The 16,627-nt window shown below is 47.1% G+C and overlaps 1 protein-coding gene across 1 annotated transcript in view; it reads right to left on the reverse strand.

The window, feature by feature from the left end:
* LOC310712529 (phospholipase A2 inhibitor and Ly6/PLAUR domain-containing protein-like) overlaps positions 1 to 16,627 on the reverse strand; it is a 96,155-nt gene that overhangs the window by 8,990 nt on the left and 70,538 nt on the right. Inside the window, exon 3 of the mRNA XM_083515682.1 lies at positions 1,273 to 1,419. Coding sequence (XP_083371808.1) covers positions 1,273 to 1,419 — 147 coding nt within the window. The remainder of the gene's footprint in view (positions 1 to 1,272; positions 1,420 to 16,627) is intronic.

The raw sequence follows: 16,627 nt of genomic DNA on the forward strand, positions 1-16,627 counted from the left end.
CTCTAGCCCCATCCTGCAAGTGCCCCACAATATAAGCAACTCGCGCTGCGTCATTTTCAAAATCGTTTTGCTGCAGCTTCAAGGCATATTCTATTTCTGTTCTAAACGCCCCATACTCTTGAGGCTTTCCCCCAAACTTATGCACCAGTCCCGGTACCTTCCTTGCTATGGGGGTGGGTTTCCCCTGAGCATCCAGAGACCGTCGTTCGTCCAGCCTCGCCGTCAGGATGGCTATGTGCTCTTCCAAGTCGCGGTTTCTCTCCTCCAGAGATTGGCCTCCAGCCGCCCCTTTTGTGGCTCCGACTTCTCCGGTCTTACTCATGATGCCCCTCTGCTTGTTGCGCACGAGCAACTTTCTGTGACAGACAGATTGTTGTAATGGTTGGGAGTTACTCATGCGTAATCCGGCCCCATTTGGGCGTTAGGTTGCCTGGTTAACCCTTCGGACTGCACAGCCCATCTCCGCGTGGCTGCCCTTAGTCACTCGTAGAATCTGTCTGTGGGCGTTTCTTAAACCGCTGCCAACATAAGAGCTGTTTGACGCCCAATCGTCTCCGCCTCTCACTGCGCGGGAGTCTCCTGCACAGGGTGGGCGTGGGTAGCGGGGTGCCTGGGCTCTCCTCACTGACTTCCAGAGAAGAGTCCTGGAGCCCCTCCACCTCCTCGTCCCGTTGCTCTCCTGGATCTTTGGTGTTACACTTATTCCCTTCCCCTTCTCCCAAGCTGAGTCTCCCCCTAGTGCTGGGACCTTCGCCTGCAGAATCAGAGACCCTCTCCTTCTCCCGTGTCTCTGATGTCAGTTCCCTGACACATATGTAACCTTTAGCGTATGTAACCTGAGGTACCACTGTACGTCAAAACTAAAAACACAAATCCCTGCAGAACCTGAGCTTCATGATATGTCACATGATGGACTTACTCTAAATCTAAAAATCTAAGTTACCAAATTTTCAATTTTTAAAAAAGGATTAAAAAATATAATATGATTTTAAAATTCCAAAATATATATTGATTATTTAATATTTCAAAGAGCCACCTGCAAATTTCACATTTTTCAAAATATATTTTGTACATAAATGTCTGCCTTATTGGATTCTATTTGGAATAAATGGGTCTTCTTGGAGTAAAATATAACAGAATAAACAAGATCTCAACTATAATATTAGTTGCTTCAGGCATTTCTTTAGAAGGTTATTCAATTAAAAGGTGTCTGAGAAGCTAGTTAGGCTTTTCTTTTTAAAATGTGCTTTAAAAATAGATAGATATACTTACTTTCAAGCACTTTCATGTTGCACATATATTTTTGACAGCAATAGTGCATATGAAATACGTATTTTCTTTCTACTGAAGAGAAGGTGGCATTTACTGAGAGGCAATCTTTAGCACAACCCTTGTTCTTGTAGGTCTCTACAGATCCATCTGTTACAAAGAATTGAAGGAATAGCAAGATATGCAAAAATTCAAATTGATGAACGTACAGATATAAATACATTGGGCAAATGGGTGATTTAAGAGAAAATACCTGGCAACAACTGAATTCAGCAAACTAATCCATAAAGTAGTTTCTTTGAAGTATAATTTCTTCTGCAATACCATGTGAATATTCTAGGATAGTTCCTTAACAACTTGCACATAAATGGGACTAGATGGAATTCATTTTCTGCTCATACAAAAGAGCCTAGAATAGTTTGATCCACTACCCATCTCTACCTGATATACAGCTAGCCGATCCAGGGGCCTGACTCATGAAGCTTCCTTATATTATGTACTATATTTCTGAGAGATGGGAGAAGATGGTTTTTCATCTGTTTCCTCTAATTTTCTGATCTCTTGAACTCACTTCTCAATACAAGAAATATTTTTGCATGCAACCTTCTATGGGGAGATGCACTTATATCTGTCTGGGTATGTTCCCCCCCCTTTTCCTTTAAAAAAAATGATTTCTGTGGCTTCATTTGTCAACAGAGTATTTCAGCATTTGATGCTATGTGCTGTTACTATATGTTGCAGCCCTATTTGGCATCTGCTAATAGTGCAACTAGATAAATAGGTTCCGCTCTGGTGGGAAGGTAAACGGCATTTCCATGCGCTGCTCTGGTTCACCAGAAGTGGCTTAGTCATGGTGGCCACATGACCCGGAAGCTGTACGCAGCTCCCTTGGCCAATAAACTGAGATGAGCGCTGCAACCCCAGAGTCGTCCGTGACTGGACCTAATACTCAGGGGTCCCTTTACCTTAATTGGAGACTGGTTCTAAAAAGAGAGTGTGGGGTGGTGGCGTTGGGGACAATATTTATAAGATATGGCCTGAATCAGGTAAATTCATTCTGATTGGTCTGAGAATCTCCATTCACCCCTTCCTCCTTTTCAGGAGTGTTGCTTGCACCCAGTGTGATAGTGGATAGGCTGCACCCCTGGTCATTGCCTACTCTGGCCCAGGCAATGTCCCAAATCTTGCAGACATGCCTGTGCAAGAAAAAAACTTAAATGTACATGAGAGTGTAAAGCAGGCATGAGCTCAAAAGGGCTCGATCACTAACGGGCTTTGAGGGAGAAGACGCGAAGGCTACGCATCTCCCCAACGCTCAAGAGGGATTCTTGGGGTCAGCATAGAAGCGTTGTTGTCAAAGAGGAGTTTCCCGGTCTCTTTGTTTCTTTGTAAGGAGAGGGGAAGGGAGGATGGTCTCGATCCAAGAGAGTAGCAGCCCATGATACCGGTTCCAAGAAGCAGGAAATCTCCATACCCGCATAGTTTAACAGAGCAGAAAAGGGAAATCTTACAAATGAAATTTAAAATTGAACAAATAAATCTGGCATGAAGAAAGGGGTAAAAAGAAAGTTCCCTCTTACTTGGTAAAACATACTCTGCCTTGAGTAGTATATGCACCCAGTGATAATAAAGCTAATTTCTATAGACACCTGGAAGAAACAGTGTTAAACTATATGGAGGAGAAAATAATTCTCCTAGGAGATCTGAATGGAGTTGTTTCGAACATGATAGAACTCAGAGAAGTGTGGATAATAAAACAGGACGATTATCTCAAACTTTTTCCAGTTAATAGAAATTTAGTAGATGCTTGGAGGTTTAAACATCCAACGGCAAAGGAATTCTCATATTATTCTGAGCTGAACCAGTATGCCAGCAGTCAAGACGGAATTTGGATCTCAAAAGAATTAACATTAAGAGTGAGAAAATTTGAAATTGATCCAAAGTCCCTATCAGATCACAATTCAGTGTCCTTATTCCTGAAGGGGAAAGAAAGAGGGCAGAAATGATAGAGGATGAATGAATCATTACTTATTGATGAAGGAATAATTCAGATAGCTAAGAAAGCTTCCGAAGAATTCTTCAGATTTGATGTGGGAAAGACTATGGACAAAAACAATTAAATTCACTGCATGTATGACATTTAAAGACCAGAGAAACAGAGCAAGAATCCTTGATGCGAGGTCTGGTAGAGAGGAACCGAGACCTGGAGGCACATGTTGCTACCCTGACAGCACGGCTGGAGGAGAGACGGGCACAGGATGCACAGGTCAGAGCCACCCCAATAGGGAGGAAGGTTCAGGGGCTGGTACACAAATTTGGTGGAAAGCCCCAGGACTACAATGCATTCCGAACGGAAATCCAGTACGCTTTGGAACTGCAGAAGGATGACTTTGCCAATGACGGGGAGAGGGTGGCATACATTGTGGGACACCTGCAGGATGGGGCGCGTGAATGGTTCAGGCCCCTAATGGCAATGCAGAATGATGCATTGAAAGATCTCAAGAAATTCTATCAGGCGATGGACGTGATGTACTCCAGTGAGGTTGAGCAAAGCATGACGCGCCGGGAGCTGATGGGGTGCAAGCAAGGGAGCCTGTCCGTCAGAAACTACTGGTCGCAGTTCGCAATGTTAGTCCACAAACTTGGGTGGGATCTCAGCTCTGAACCTATGCAAATGTTGTTCGAGGGGGGTTTATCCCCTGAAGTGAAGGATGAATTGTCCCGAGCGCCCCGCCCACGGTCGATGGATGAACTCACAAAGGCTGTGCTTGCGATCGGGGTATGCCAGGAAGCGCGGGCTCAGGAGAAGCGGGAGATAAGGTCGGAACGTTTCCATGACAACCGCATTCCTGAAATGCCGAGGGAGCCTTCCCAGGCGGCAGAGCCAATGGAAATTGATGCAGCGCATGCACGTGAAGTTTCAAACGCTGATGAAAGGAGGAAAAGGTAGGCAAAGAAGTGTTTCCTCTGTCAGCGACCGGGACATTTTGCAAAGGTCTTCCCTCAACGAAAAGCCTGGCAAGGCATGATGGGGGCTGCAGGCCATGACGAAAAGGGGGAGGAGGGGCAGGCACGGGGAAACGCCAACACCTGGCTGCCAACCAGCGGGGCCAGCAGCCAGGTCAGCAACCAATAGAAGTGCCCCAGCCTGGGGACTTCTGGGGTGGCGCCATCGGCAATGGTGGACTCCATCTGAACCGGAGGGACCAGCTCCACGCGAAACGGGTCTTTCCACTGCGGTGAAGTGGGGATCCTTTTAGAAATCACAGGCGGATGAAGCCTGTGACCGTGGGACTCGGCGGGTACGCTTAGTGCCCCCCAACCCGCAAAGGAACCCACTAACGGGCTCCGAAGTGAAGAGGGGGAAGTGGCGCGGTGCTGTGAGTCAATTGCTTTTTCCGTGGAGCGAAGCCACATAGCTGTTGCCGGAGAGCGCTGCCTTTTTCCTGGGACAATTTGGCATCTAAAATAATCACCCGTGAGTACTTAAACATTGAACAATTGGACTTCAAATAAGAACTGGCGATTAGAAAGGAAGTAGACTTAAAAATTCACCTTAGTTTGGTACTGAAACGGGAAGGTCTAAACAGGAAGTCCGCCTTCCGTTTCCCTGTAGTCAGAAGAAAGCAAAGACAATGTAAACTAGAGCTTAGAAAATCACTTTCAAAGGATTGGTTTTCACCATTTAAAATCATTGAACCCCATCCTGGAGCGGGGTGTCAGAATTGACGTTTGAGCTCATTGACCAGAGACAAATGTTTTTGACAGACAGTTAAAAGAAGAGCAACATTGTGATTCCACTGTTTCCTTTCGCATTTTAAAGCAACTTTGTTGCTATTCTCCTTAAAAGAAAGAACAACCAGAAGTTTTCCCCCTAGAGGGGGACTGTGAAACTGTAACTAATTCTAGGGACCTTGCAGCTGCCAGATTACAACCGTGGGAAAGGACTTGTGACCTTGCAGGACAATGTTTTCAGAAGCACTGTTGGGTGCTTTCTGTAAAATAAATGCCCTATTGGATCAGTTAAGTCAGAAGACGGATTTGATGACTAATGCGGCCAGAAAATTTGAACAGGTAGCGGGAAACTATATGGAGCCCACCCAGGAACTCAAACAGGAGTGTGCCATGACAGAACAGTTGAGAGAAGAGGATGTTGCCGTATCTTGGGCGCCAGAAGGGGAGGAACTTTTGGCCCTGCAGAAAAATGAGCCTTTGGATTTGACAAATGAACTTGGAAAAAACCAGATTTGGAAAGATAAAGTTTGGATTGATTTGGAAATGAGGGGTTGGACTGACCCCCCTATGCAAAGATGTTTGGACTTTCCGAGTCTGGCAATGGGCCGTCAGATGTTTGGAGCTGTGGGGGCTCCTAATTTTGGAGGGAAACATGTCTTAAAATACCACATGGAGTCTAGTCTGGACTATGGGAAAGGGGCTGATTTGTTGAAAAGGGTCAAAAACACTACCAAGCTGGAGTTCCCACAAGTGAAAGGAAAATATGAAGAAGAGCTGCGGAAGGGACATGCAAGAGACTTGAAGGCCTCGGATATAAGATCACCAGGTTAATGTGCCAGACTAATGGGATAAAAAGGACTGACAAACCCGGGACCAGGAGGAAGGGACGCTGGAAGAAGATTGGATTGTTCTTATTTCTTTTTTTTATCATTAGGAATGTTTTATAAAATTGATGAATGTTAGAAAAATGTTGAAATGAAATTATTTGGCTCTTTTAAAACTCTTAAAGAATTAGGTAAAAAGGTAATGGTTACGAGAAGTTGGTAAAAATAAGATTTAAGTTTTAAACTTTAAGGTTTTTTAAAAGATAAGATGAAAATAGAGTAAGGTAATGTAATGACATAATACTATGAATTATGGAAAGGATTTGCTGTGACAACTATTAATCAAGATACAAGAAAAGGGAGGAGGAGGAGGTCATACAAAGAAGGTAATGAAAGTGGAGAATTTGAATGAAAGATTGAATTGTTTTTAACTATTTTTATTTTGTATTTTTCATTTTTCTTTTTTTCTTTTTCTTTTTTTGTAATACTTTGAAAACTTTAATAAATATCTTAAAAAGAAGTGCCCCAGCCTGACCCCCCCAAGGCAGCGGCAGCCATAGAGGTGGTGCCAGAACTCCCAAACGGGCACCCCGTCAAGGTGGAGGGACTGCTAGATTCTGGCAGCTCGTGTAATTTCTTCAGCAGAGACTTCGCTCTGGAGCACTAACTCCACCTGTTGCCACTAGAATTTCCCTTGCAAGGTGACCACCATCGATGGCAGGGAGCTCCTGGGAGGGGAAGTGACACACCAGACACCGCCAATGCGAATGAGGGTTGCTAGGCACACGGAAACCATTGCCTTTCACGTGGCCACACTGGCAGGACCCCCAATAATACTGGGAATGAGCTGGCTGGCACTACATGACCCGGTGGTGTCATGGCATCAGTGGTCGGTCACTTTTGGGTCAGCTTACTGCTCAGAACACTGTCTGGGAGGGAAGGAACCAAGGATGACTGTAGCCAGGGTGGTGGGGTTGGCCCTGGAGCAAAAAGGGCAGGTGCCACCACAATATGCTGATTTGAAGGAGGTCTTCAGTGAAAGGGAGGCAGACAAACTACCCCCCCCACAGGCCCTTTGACTGCCAAATCAACCTGCTTCCAGGGGCTCAGTTACCAGTGGGTAAGCTGTATGCCATGTCCGACCGGGAGCTGCAGGAGCTGTGGCAGTTTATTGACAAGAACCTAACGAGAGGTTTCATAAGGGAATCTAAGGCGGTGGGAGGCAGTCCAGTGTTCTTTGTGGACAAGAAAGAGACTAATAAGCCTAGATTAATCGTGGATTACCGGGCCCTAAACCTGGTGTCAGAACCCGTGACTTTCCCAATGTCCAGGATTGATGATATTTTGACACGGGTGAGGCAGGGAAAGATTTTTACCAAGCTGGACCTCAGGGGAGCATACAATGTGTCAGGGAACTGACATCGGAGACCAGCAGAGAGAGAAGTCGCCCCGATAGTGCAGGAGAGGGAACCAGCAAAGAGAGAGAGAGAGGTTCCAAGGGGGAAGGAAATCAAAGTGACACCAAGAAGAAAGGGGAGGAGGAGAGCGCTTTGGAGGGAAGGCTCAGGGACTCTTCCAGTGAGACCAGCAGGGAGAGTGCCGGACCACCTCTGGGCACGCCTACTCTGCGCAGAAGGCTTCCGCGCAGAGAGGCTAGGAGGAGACTGGCTGTCAAAGAATTCTTATGTTGGAAAAAGTTTAGGAAACACCCACTAACGGATTAGGCCAGCGACTGAAGCAGACGCACAGGAGAGCACTTCAGTCAGGGAAAGGTTTAACCAAACAAGCAGTTCAGAGAAGTTCGTGACTTACACACAAGCAACTACAATTCCCATTACAACAATCCGTTAGTCCCTCACGTTGCTTGTGCGGAAAAGGCAAAAGGGGGCACCGTCATGAGTCTAACAGGAGGAGTAGGCGCTGAGGAAGGAGCCAGGGGAGGACAATCTCTGGAGGAGAGAAACAGAGAATTGGAACAACAGCTGGTTGTCCTGCCGGCGTGACTGGACGAAAGGAGGACACAGGATGCCCAGGGGAAGCCCACTCCCATTGTGAGGAAGGTACCGGAACTAGTGCAGAACTTTGGGGGGAACCCCAGAGATTATAACGCATTCAAGACAGCCGTGCAGTATGCACTGGACCTGCAGTATGATGATTTTGTGGACGATGGGGCTCGGGTTGCTTTTGTGATTGGACACCTTCAGGACGGGGCCAGGGAATGGGTTAGGCCCTTGATGGCGTCCGAAAATGCCGCGCTAAAGGATCTGTTTTTTAGCGCCATGGACCATATGTTCTCGAGTCAAGTGGAGCTGAGTGTGACGCGCAAGGAGCTGATGGGTTGCAAACAAGGGAACCAATCAGTGAGAGAATACTGGTCACGCTTTGCCATGTTGATCCATAAACTCGGGTGGGAACTGGGTTCGGAACCAGTGCAAATGTTGTTTGAGGAAGGGTTATCCCCTTGGGTGAAAGACGAACTTTCCCGCTCACCCTGCCCAAAGTCGATGAACCAGCTGACCAAGTTGGCGCTTGCGGTGGGAGTACGACAAGAGACGCGGGCGATGGAAAGGCGGGAAGGGAGAGCGGAACGTTGGCATGACAACCGGATTCCTGAGATGCCAGAGCCGACTCAGCCGCCAGCAGAACCAATGGAAATCGGAGGCGCGCGCGCGGGGTTTCAAACGCTGGCGAGGCGCGCAAGAAGGAGGGGAAAACCACCAAGAAATGCTTTATCTGCCAACAGCCGGGACATTTCGCCAGGGTCTGCCCTCAGAGGAGGGCGTGGCAAGGAATGGTGGGGGCAGTTGGTGGTGAGCAGGAGGCGGATAGACTACCCCCCCACAGACCCTTTGACTGTCAGATAAACCTATTCCCTGGGGCCCAGTTACCAGTGGGTAAGCTGTACGCCATGTCAGACAGGGAGATGCAGGAGTTGCAAAAGTTTATTGACAAAAGCACCTGAAGAGGTGGTTCATATGAGAATCAAGGGCGGTGGGGGGCAGTCCGGTGTTTTTTGTGGACAAAAGGGACTCCAAAGAGCCCAGATTGGTCGTAGATTATAGGTCCCTCAATCTCGTGTCGGAACCAGTGACCTTCCCCATGCCGAGAATCGATGACATTCTGGCCAGAGTGAGGAAAGGGAAAGTTTTTACTAAGTTGGACCTGCGTGGGGCGTACAATCTGATAAGGATGAGGGAGGGGGATGAATGGAAAACCACTATGTTCACCCCTCTGGGGGCCTTTGAGTACCTCGTGATGCCCTTCGGATTACAATCGGATTCAAGCACATTTCAAGCCTTCATGCACCACGTGCTGGGGTCCCTGCTGTACAAGAATTGCGTTGCCTTTCTGGACGACGTGCTCATCTACTCAGAGAACGAGGAGCAGCATGTAAAAAACGTCAGGGAAGTGCTAAAAAGGTTGCAGGAAAACCAGCTGTGGGTCAAATTGGAGAAGTGCCAATTCCATGCCCGCGAGGTGGAGTTCCTAGGGTACAGATTGTCGGACAAGGGGTTAGCCATGGACCCGGGCAAGGTGCAGGCTGTGTTAGAATGGAAGACTCCCAAGAACCAGAAGGACGTGCAGAGGTTCTTGGGGTTTGGGAATTTCTATAGGAAATTCATCAAGAACTTCGCCCACTTAACAGCGCCCATAACCGATTGTCTAAGCAGCAAGAAGAAGTTTGAATGGACGGCGGAGGCTCAGCAGTCCTTTGAGAAGCTAAAGAGGGCGTTCGCTTCAGAAGAGCAACTCTTACACGTAGATCTGCGGAAGCCAATCAAGCTGGAGACAGACGCATCAGAAAGAGTGGTGGGAGCGGTTTTACTCCAGCCAGCCGGAAATCGTGGAGATTGGAAGCCGTGTGCCTTTTTCTCTAGGAAACTGAACAAATCCGAACAGAATTACACGGTGTATGATCGAGAACTGCTGGCCATTCATGAAGCTTTTTGTTGATGGAGACATTTTCTAATAGGTGCACAGCACAAGATCCAGGTGTTCACGGACCATAAGAACCTAGAGTATTGGAGAACGGCACGCGTCTTGAATCAAAGACAAGTGCGATGGGCACAGGAGTTTTCAAAGTTTTTTTTTTTAAGATTAGGTACGTACCGGGGAAGGAAAACGTCCGCGCAGACGCCCTTTCCCGCAAACCAGAGTACTTGGAAGGGGAGGGAGTGCCGGAAGTACATCATGTCATACCAGAGAACCAATGGGTGTGTGGGGGAGTGATGGTAGGAAGACAAGAACTGGTTGGGTGGACGAGGGATGACCAGTATGCCCAAACCAAGATCAGAGAGATCCGAAATGCAGAAGAAGGTCAGGGGGGCTTTGAAGTAAAGGAGGGGGTTTTGTACTATAAAGGAGCATTGTACATACCCGAAGGGGACTTGAGAGGAAGGATACTCAAACAGCTTCATGACAACCCCACGGCGGGACATTTTGGTCAACACAAAACCATGTTACTAGTCACTAGAAAGTTCTGGTGGCCAAGGGTAAGGGAGGATGTACGAGAATATGTAAGAGGGTGCGAGCACTGCCAGCGGGCCAAGGGGGAAAGGGCAGCACCAACGGGGTTACTGGAACCTTTGCCCACACCAGAAAAACCATGGGAGGTAGTCTCAATTGATTTTATGACTGATTTACCTAAGTCCAAGGGGAAAACGGCTGTCATGGTGGTAGTGGACTTGATGACCAAAATGTGTCATTTCATTGCATGCTCACATGCAGTGACAGCCGAGGAAACAGCTAGGCTGTTTATTAATCATGTCTTCAGGTTGCATGGCGCCCCCTTGAGGATTTTGTCTGACAGAGGCAGGCAATTCACTTCCAGGTTAAGGAGGAAACTGATGAGCTTGTTAGAAGTGGAGGTGAGTTTCTCGACGGCCAGACATCCGGAGACCAATGGGCAAGCAGAGAGAGCCAACAGCATACTTCAACAGTATCTACGCTGCTACGTTAATGAAAGGGAGAACGATTGGGTGGATAAACTAGCACTGGCTGAATTTGCTTACAATAACGTGGAACATGTGTCCATGGGAATGAGCCCTTTCATGGCCAATTACGGGTGTCACCCCAGGTCTTTCCCAGGGGAGGGGGAGGGGAACTGGAGTGTGCCAGCGGCCGAACAGTTTGTGGAAGAGATGGAGGCGTTACACCAACAACTCAGAGTCAACCTGGAGAGGGCGAAGGAGGTGTACAAGAGGCAGGCTGACAAGCACCGCAGAGCAGGCGCAACCATTAGGGTGGGGGACCAAGTGTGGTTGTCTACCCAAGGGCTACCGTTCAAAGGGGGGTGTAAGAAACTACGGCCTAAACGATTGGGACCGTTTGAGGTGGTACAACAGGTGAACCCGGTTGCTTTCAAACTTAGACTGCCTAGCAATATGAAATTGCACCCGGTTTTCCACAGGTCCTTACTCTCACCGTACAGGGAAGGGAGGGAGTTTATGGGACAAGAAAGAGAAACACCCGTGCATCCACAGGTGGAGGAGAGGGAACTCAGCGGTCAGGCAGTGGAGATCATTGATTCAAGGTGGAGAGGAAAGCGGGTGGAATATCTGGTGGCTTGGGAGGGGGAACCAGAATCCGAGAACACCTGGGTTCCAGCAGAAGAGATCAGGGATGAGTATTTGCAGGAGGAGTTCCATCGCAGGTTCCCAAGAAAACCCAAACCTTTAGGAAGGTTCTGGGAGGAGCAATTTGGTCAAACAGAGGAGGAAGAAGAATTTATGGGATTTCCCCCCTCCCAAGAGGAGGAAGAAGAGTGGGAAGAGTGGGATGCGGAAAGAGACAGCAGCAGGTGGAGAAAGGTGTTTGAATCCTCTGAGAAGGAGGACAACTCCTTCCGAGGTTTTCTGGCTTCACCGTCCCAGGAATGGACGGGGGAGGAAGGGGATTCTGAGAGGGAGGTGGATGTCAGGGAACTGACATCGGAGACCAGCAGAGAGAGAAGTCGCCCCGATAGTGCAGGAGAGGGAACCAGGAAAGAGAGAGAGAGAGGTTCCGAGGGGGAAGGAAATCAAAGTGACACCAAGAAGAAAGGGGAGGAGGAGAGCGCTTTGGAGGGAAGGCTCAGGGACTCTTCCAGTGAGATCAGCAGGGAGAGTGCCGGACCACCTCTGGGCACGCCTACTCTGTGCGGAAGGCTTCCGCGCAGAGAGGCTAGGAGGAGACTGGCTGTCAAAGAATCCTTATGTTGGAAAAAGTTTAGGAAACACCCACTAACGGATTATGCCAGCGACTGAAGCAGACGCACAGGAGAGCACTTCAGTCAGGGAAAGGTTTAACCAAACAAGCAGTTCAGAGATGTTCGTGACTTACACACAAGCAACTACAATTCCCATTACACAATGTGATCAGGATAAGGGAGGGGGATGAATAGAAAACGACCATGTTCACCCCCCTGGGGGCTTTTGAGCACTTAGTGATGCCATTTGGATTACAATCGGGCTCAGCCTGCATTCAAGCCTTCATGCACCATGTGTTGGGGCCCCTGCTGTACAAGAATTGCGTAGCCTTTTTGGATGACGTCTTAATCTATTTGGACGATGAAAGGCAACACGTCAGAGACGTCAGGGAGGTGCTACAGAGATTGAAGAAGCATCAGTTGTGGGTCAAGCTGGAAAAATGCCAATTCCACGCCAGAGAGGTCGAGTTCCTGGGATACAGGCTGTCAGACAAGGGACTGGCCATGGATCCGGGCAAGGTAAAGGCAGTGCTGGAATGGAAAGCCCCCAAAAACAAAAAGGATGTGCAAAGGTTGCTAGGGTTCAGCAACTTCTATAGGAAGTTCATAAGGAACTTCGCTCACTTGACAGCGCCCATAACGGATTGTCTTAGTAGCAAAAAGAAGTTTGCGTGGACAGAGGGAGCGCAGCAATCCTTTGAAAGACTGAAGAGGGTGTTTGCCTCGGAAGAACAGCTCCTGCACGTGGATCTGGAGAAGCCCATAAGGCTGGAGATGGACGCGTCCGACCGCGCCATTGGAGCGGTCCTTTCGCAGCCCGTGGACAAGCAGAACTGGATGCCGTGTGACTTTTTCTCAAGGAAGCTGAGCAAGTCAGAACAAACTACACAGTGTATGACCACGAGCTGCTTGCCATTTATGCGGCATTTCGACAATGGAGAAATCTATTGATAGGGACGCGGCACAAGATCCAGGTCAGAATGGACCACAAGAACCTGGAATACTGGCGGACTGCGCGAGTGCTCAACCAGAGACAGGTGGTCCCAGGAGTTCACCAAGTTTTTCTTCAAGATCCGATATGTGCCGGGAGAGGAAAACGTAAGGGCAGATGCTCTCTCCTGGAAACTGGAGTACATGGAAGGAGAGGGGCCCCCAGAGACCAGGCACGTGTTCCCCGAGGATAGGTGGGTGGGTGTGGGAGCGTTGGTTGGGAAACGGGAACTGGCAGGGCTCACCAGGCACGATGAGTTTGCTCAGGAAAAAAGCAGGGAACTCAGGGACAGAAGGGAAGTCAATGGAGGGTTCGAGGAAAAGGAAGGGCTATTGTACTATAAGGGGGCGCTGTATGTACCGGGGGAGACTTTGAGGGGGAAGGTACTTAAACAACTCCACGACAACCCAACAGCTGGGCACTTTGGACAGCACAAGACCATGTTACTTGTCACCAGGCAGTTCTGGTGGCCAAAGGTGAGGGAAGACGTAAGAGAGAGGAGGTTGTGTCGGGAAAGGGTGCCGGGGGTGGGAGGGCTCCTGAGTAGGAGGTGGATGTCAGGGAACTGCCATCAGTGCTGGAGGGAGAGAGAGAGCTCCAGAGGGATCCCAGAGAGCATCACGGGATTGGGAGAGGCAGCCCATCTTCTGGGGAAGGGAATCAGCTCAGCTCCAGTGGAGAAGGGGGAGCAGATGGGGGAATCTGAGAGGGAGTCACATGACTCCTTGCCTGGGACCAGTGGGGGGAGGAAGGGTCCTCCGCTGCCTACGCCTTCCTTGCGCAGAAGGCTTCCGCACAGGGAAAGTAGGAGGCGACTGGGCGTGAGAGAACTTCTATGCTGGAAGAAGTTTAAGAAATGCCCACTGACGGATTTTGCCAGCGATTGAGACAGCCACAGGTGAGTGGCTGTCCGGACAGAAAAGGTTCACTTAGCCAACCCAGCCAGGTGTGGGCACCGGCTTACGCATGAGCAACCCCTTGAACCACCACAGGTGATTTAGAAATGCTAAGATAAAAGTGATAACATATGGAAGTCAGGGAGGGGGACAGGAGGAAGTCAAAGATCAGTTAGAGCAAAGATATATGTGATGAAGAAATTATATTTGTTTGTTATAAAGGGGGGGAAAGAAAATACTAATAATAAATATTATATTAAAAATATTTAAAAATAGAAGAATTCTTCAAATTTAATATAAACAAAGGAACTAATATGAAGGCTGTCTGGAAGACAGGGAAAGCACCCATGCGAGGATTTTTCATCCAGCAGAATGCAATTCAGAAGAAATTGAAAGAAAAAGAAACAATGGAAATATTAGAGGAGATGAAAATAATAATAATAATGGAAAAAGAAATAGCTAAGAACCCAAAGAACAAGATGTTAAGTCAGACTATTAAAATGCTTCAAACTCAATTATCAGTTATCTTGAATCAGGAAACAGAATGGAAGATAAAAAATGTTAAAACAAATAATCAGACTAGTGTTGGGAATGTAAAGAAGTGGCAGGCAAACATATGTTTGTTGGACCTAAAAGAAGATGAGGGTATTTTGGAAGGGAATTTATAAATAATTTAAAAAGATGTATAAAAGCTCATTCCTTAAAAAGCCCGAAGCATTCCTCTTAGGGATCATGGGGGATGAAATTCAAAGAAACTTTAAGAAAGTATTTACGTATGCCACCAAACCAGCAAGAGTCTTGAATGCCCAGAATTGGAAAATGGAGACCTTATCAACAAAGAGTTACTGGCTGATCAAATTGATGGAGTATTCAGAACTGGACAAGCGGACAGGTCAGATGAAAAGATCAAACAATACAAAAAATTAAAAATGATTTAAATATATTCAAACAGTATTTGAAAGACCATTATGGAGAATAATTTTTTTTTTACCACTTTAGAGTAATTCATGTAACAAAAGAAGAAGAAAAAAGTAAAACATAATGGAATTAGGTTATTGAATAAATGGCTGTGTTAGGAGGGGCAGTCAACTAAGTAAAACTGAGGACTGAGGTAAGAAGGGGAGGGAAATCAAACGGAAATGGATTACAAATGAATCGAATCAATCAATAAATATGTATTTTTGTTCTTTTTTCTTTCATTATGTTTTAAAAATATATGTTTAATTAATGGAAAACCAAGTTGTTACAATGTGATTTGATGAATGTATGTCTAAAGCAACCAATAAAAATGAATTACAAAAGAGAGAGAGAGAGAGTAAAGTGAAGTGGCCAATGGACCCAAGTCACAGCAGTCTCCTTTGCTTTCAGTGGAAAATACTGCAGGACTCAAGGGAAGAAGGCAACAAATTAAGGAGGAGGAGAAGACTGGGTAGTCTGTGTGGGCAGAATACAGTAGGAGGACAAGGAAAATGATTGTCTGTTGCTGGGTTAGCCCTGCAAATGGAAGAGGCAAGTGTGGAGGGGAACTGTTCATCCCATCTGAGTTAACAAGGACCAAGTAAGATGAACTAAGTGATGAAGCAAAATGTGCATGCCCAAGGGGACTTTTTACAGGACAGATTATACACTACTAAGCAGCTGGCTGCAAGACGTGGCTTGTGAACATCCTTAATGGCATGCTGGACTTGTTCGAGATGTTGTAGGTTTGGTAGTCACCTTCTATGCAACCTTCTATTTCACCACTTTGTGCAGCAGAAGAATCATTGGGCTGGATTCTTAGTGGGAATGGGAGGTGAAGCCCCACCCTGTCAGATGGGATCCCTCTCAGGGATCTTGGAAGAATGCATTCCTTGTCCATACATCCAGCTCAGGGGTTCAGGGGACAGAGCACCCCTTGCCGGTGTCTACTTAAGGTTCACAGGATGCTCTTCATGCTGTTGATGGATGCTTATATTGGTCATCCCCAATAGTCTATCAGTCAGTAGGCAGACTGGTTATATGCCCAGTGTCTGTGTCAAAGCTGTTTATCCCTGTAATCAGTAAAGTTGTGGACTAATCTGAACCCAACACATGTCTCCTTGTGTGCATTCACTTGCTGCGTACCACATTGCTACATCAATGTGCCTGCACCAACAAAGGGTAGACTCTGATTTGGTTGCTTTCTAAGCAGTTGGGAATTATCATTCACTGTAGGATTGCCATTTAGGAGTTAAGGGGGAGCTATGAGACAAATGCCAGAAAAAGATGAGGCCTGAATATTTATGCATAGTTTGTTCACAGTAAGCAGCTGGTAAAAGTCAGGAGAAGGTTACCAGTGGCTCTGTGGATCTATGAGGCTTCCCTGAGTCAAAGTATGAGAGAGTGAGAGAGGTTCCACACTCTGTTAGTTAATGATATGGAAATGGGCCATCTCAGTGGATCCTTGCAGACTCTGGAAATTCCTTGCTGAGAGAGAGATAGAGAGATAGAGAGATAGAGAGATAGAGAGAGAGAGAGAGAGAGAGAGAGAGAGAGAGAGAGAGTTTTCAACATAGAGAGGGATGGATGGGTTTCAACATGAGGTTTTCTTCTTTATTTTATTTTTTGCTTTTATTGTACCTCACTCAAGAATCTAGACTAGATCCCACCTTGTTGTCATTTTACAAGTGGGTCTCAACAGGTTTTTGGAGAATGACTGCTTTTACTGAAAGGGTAGGGGTTGTGTTGTTTTTATTGTAATTATTGG

The sequence above is a fragment of the Podarcis liolepis genome (assembly GCF_965112155.1).
Source record: "Podarcis liolepis genome assembly, chromosome: 7".
Classification (NCBI taxonomy): domain Eukaryota; kingdom Metazoa; phylum Chordata; class Lepidosauria; order Squamata; family Lacertidae; genus Podarcis; species Podarcis liolepis.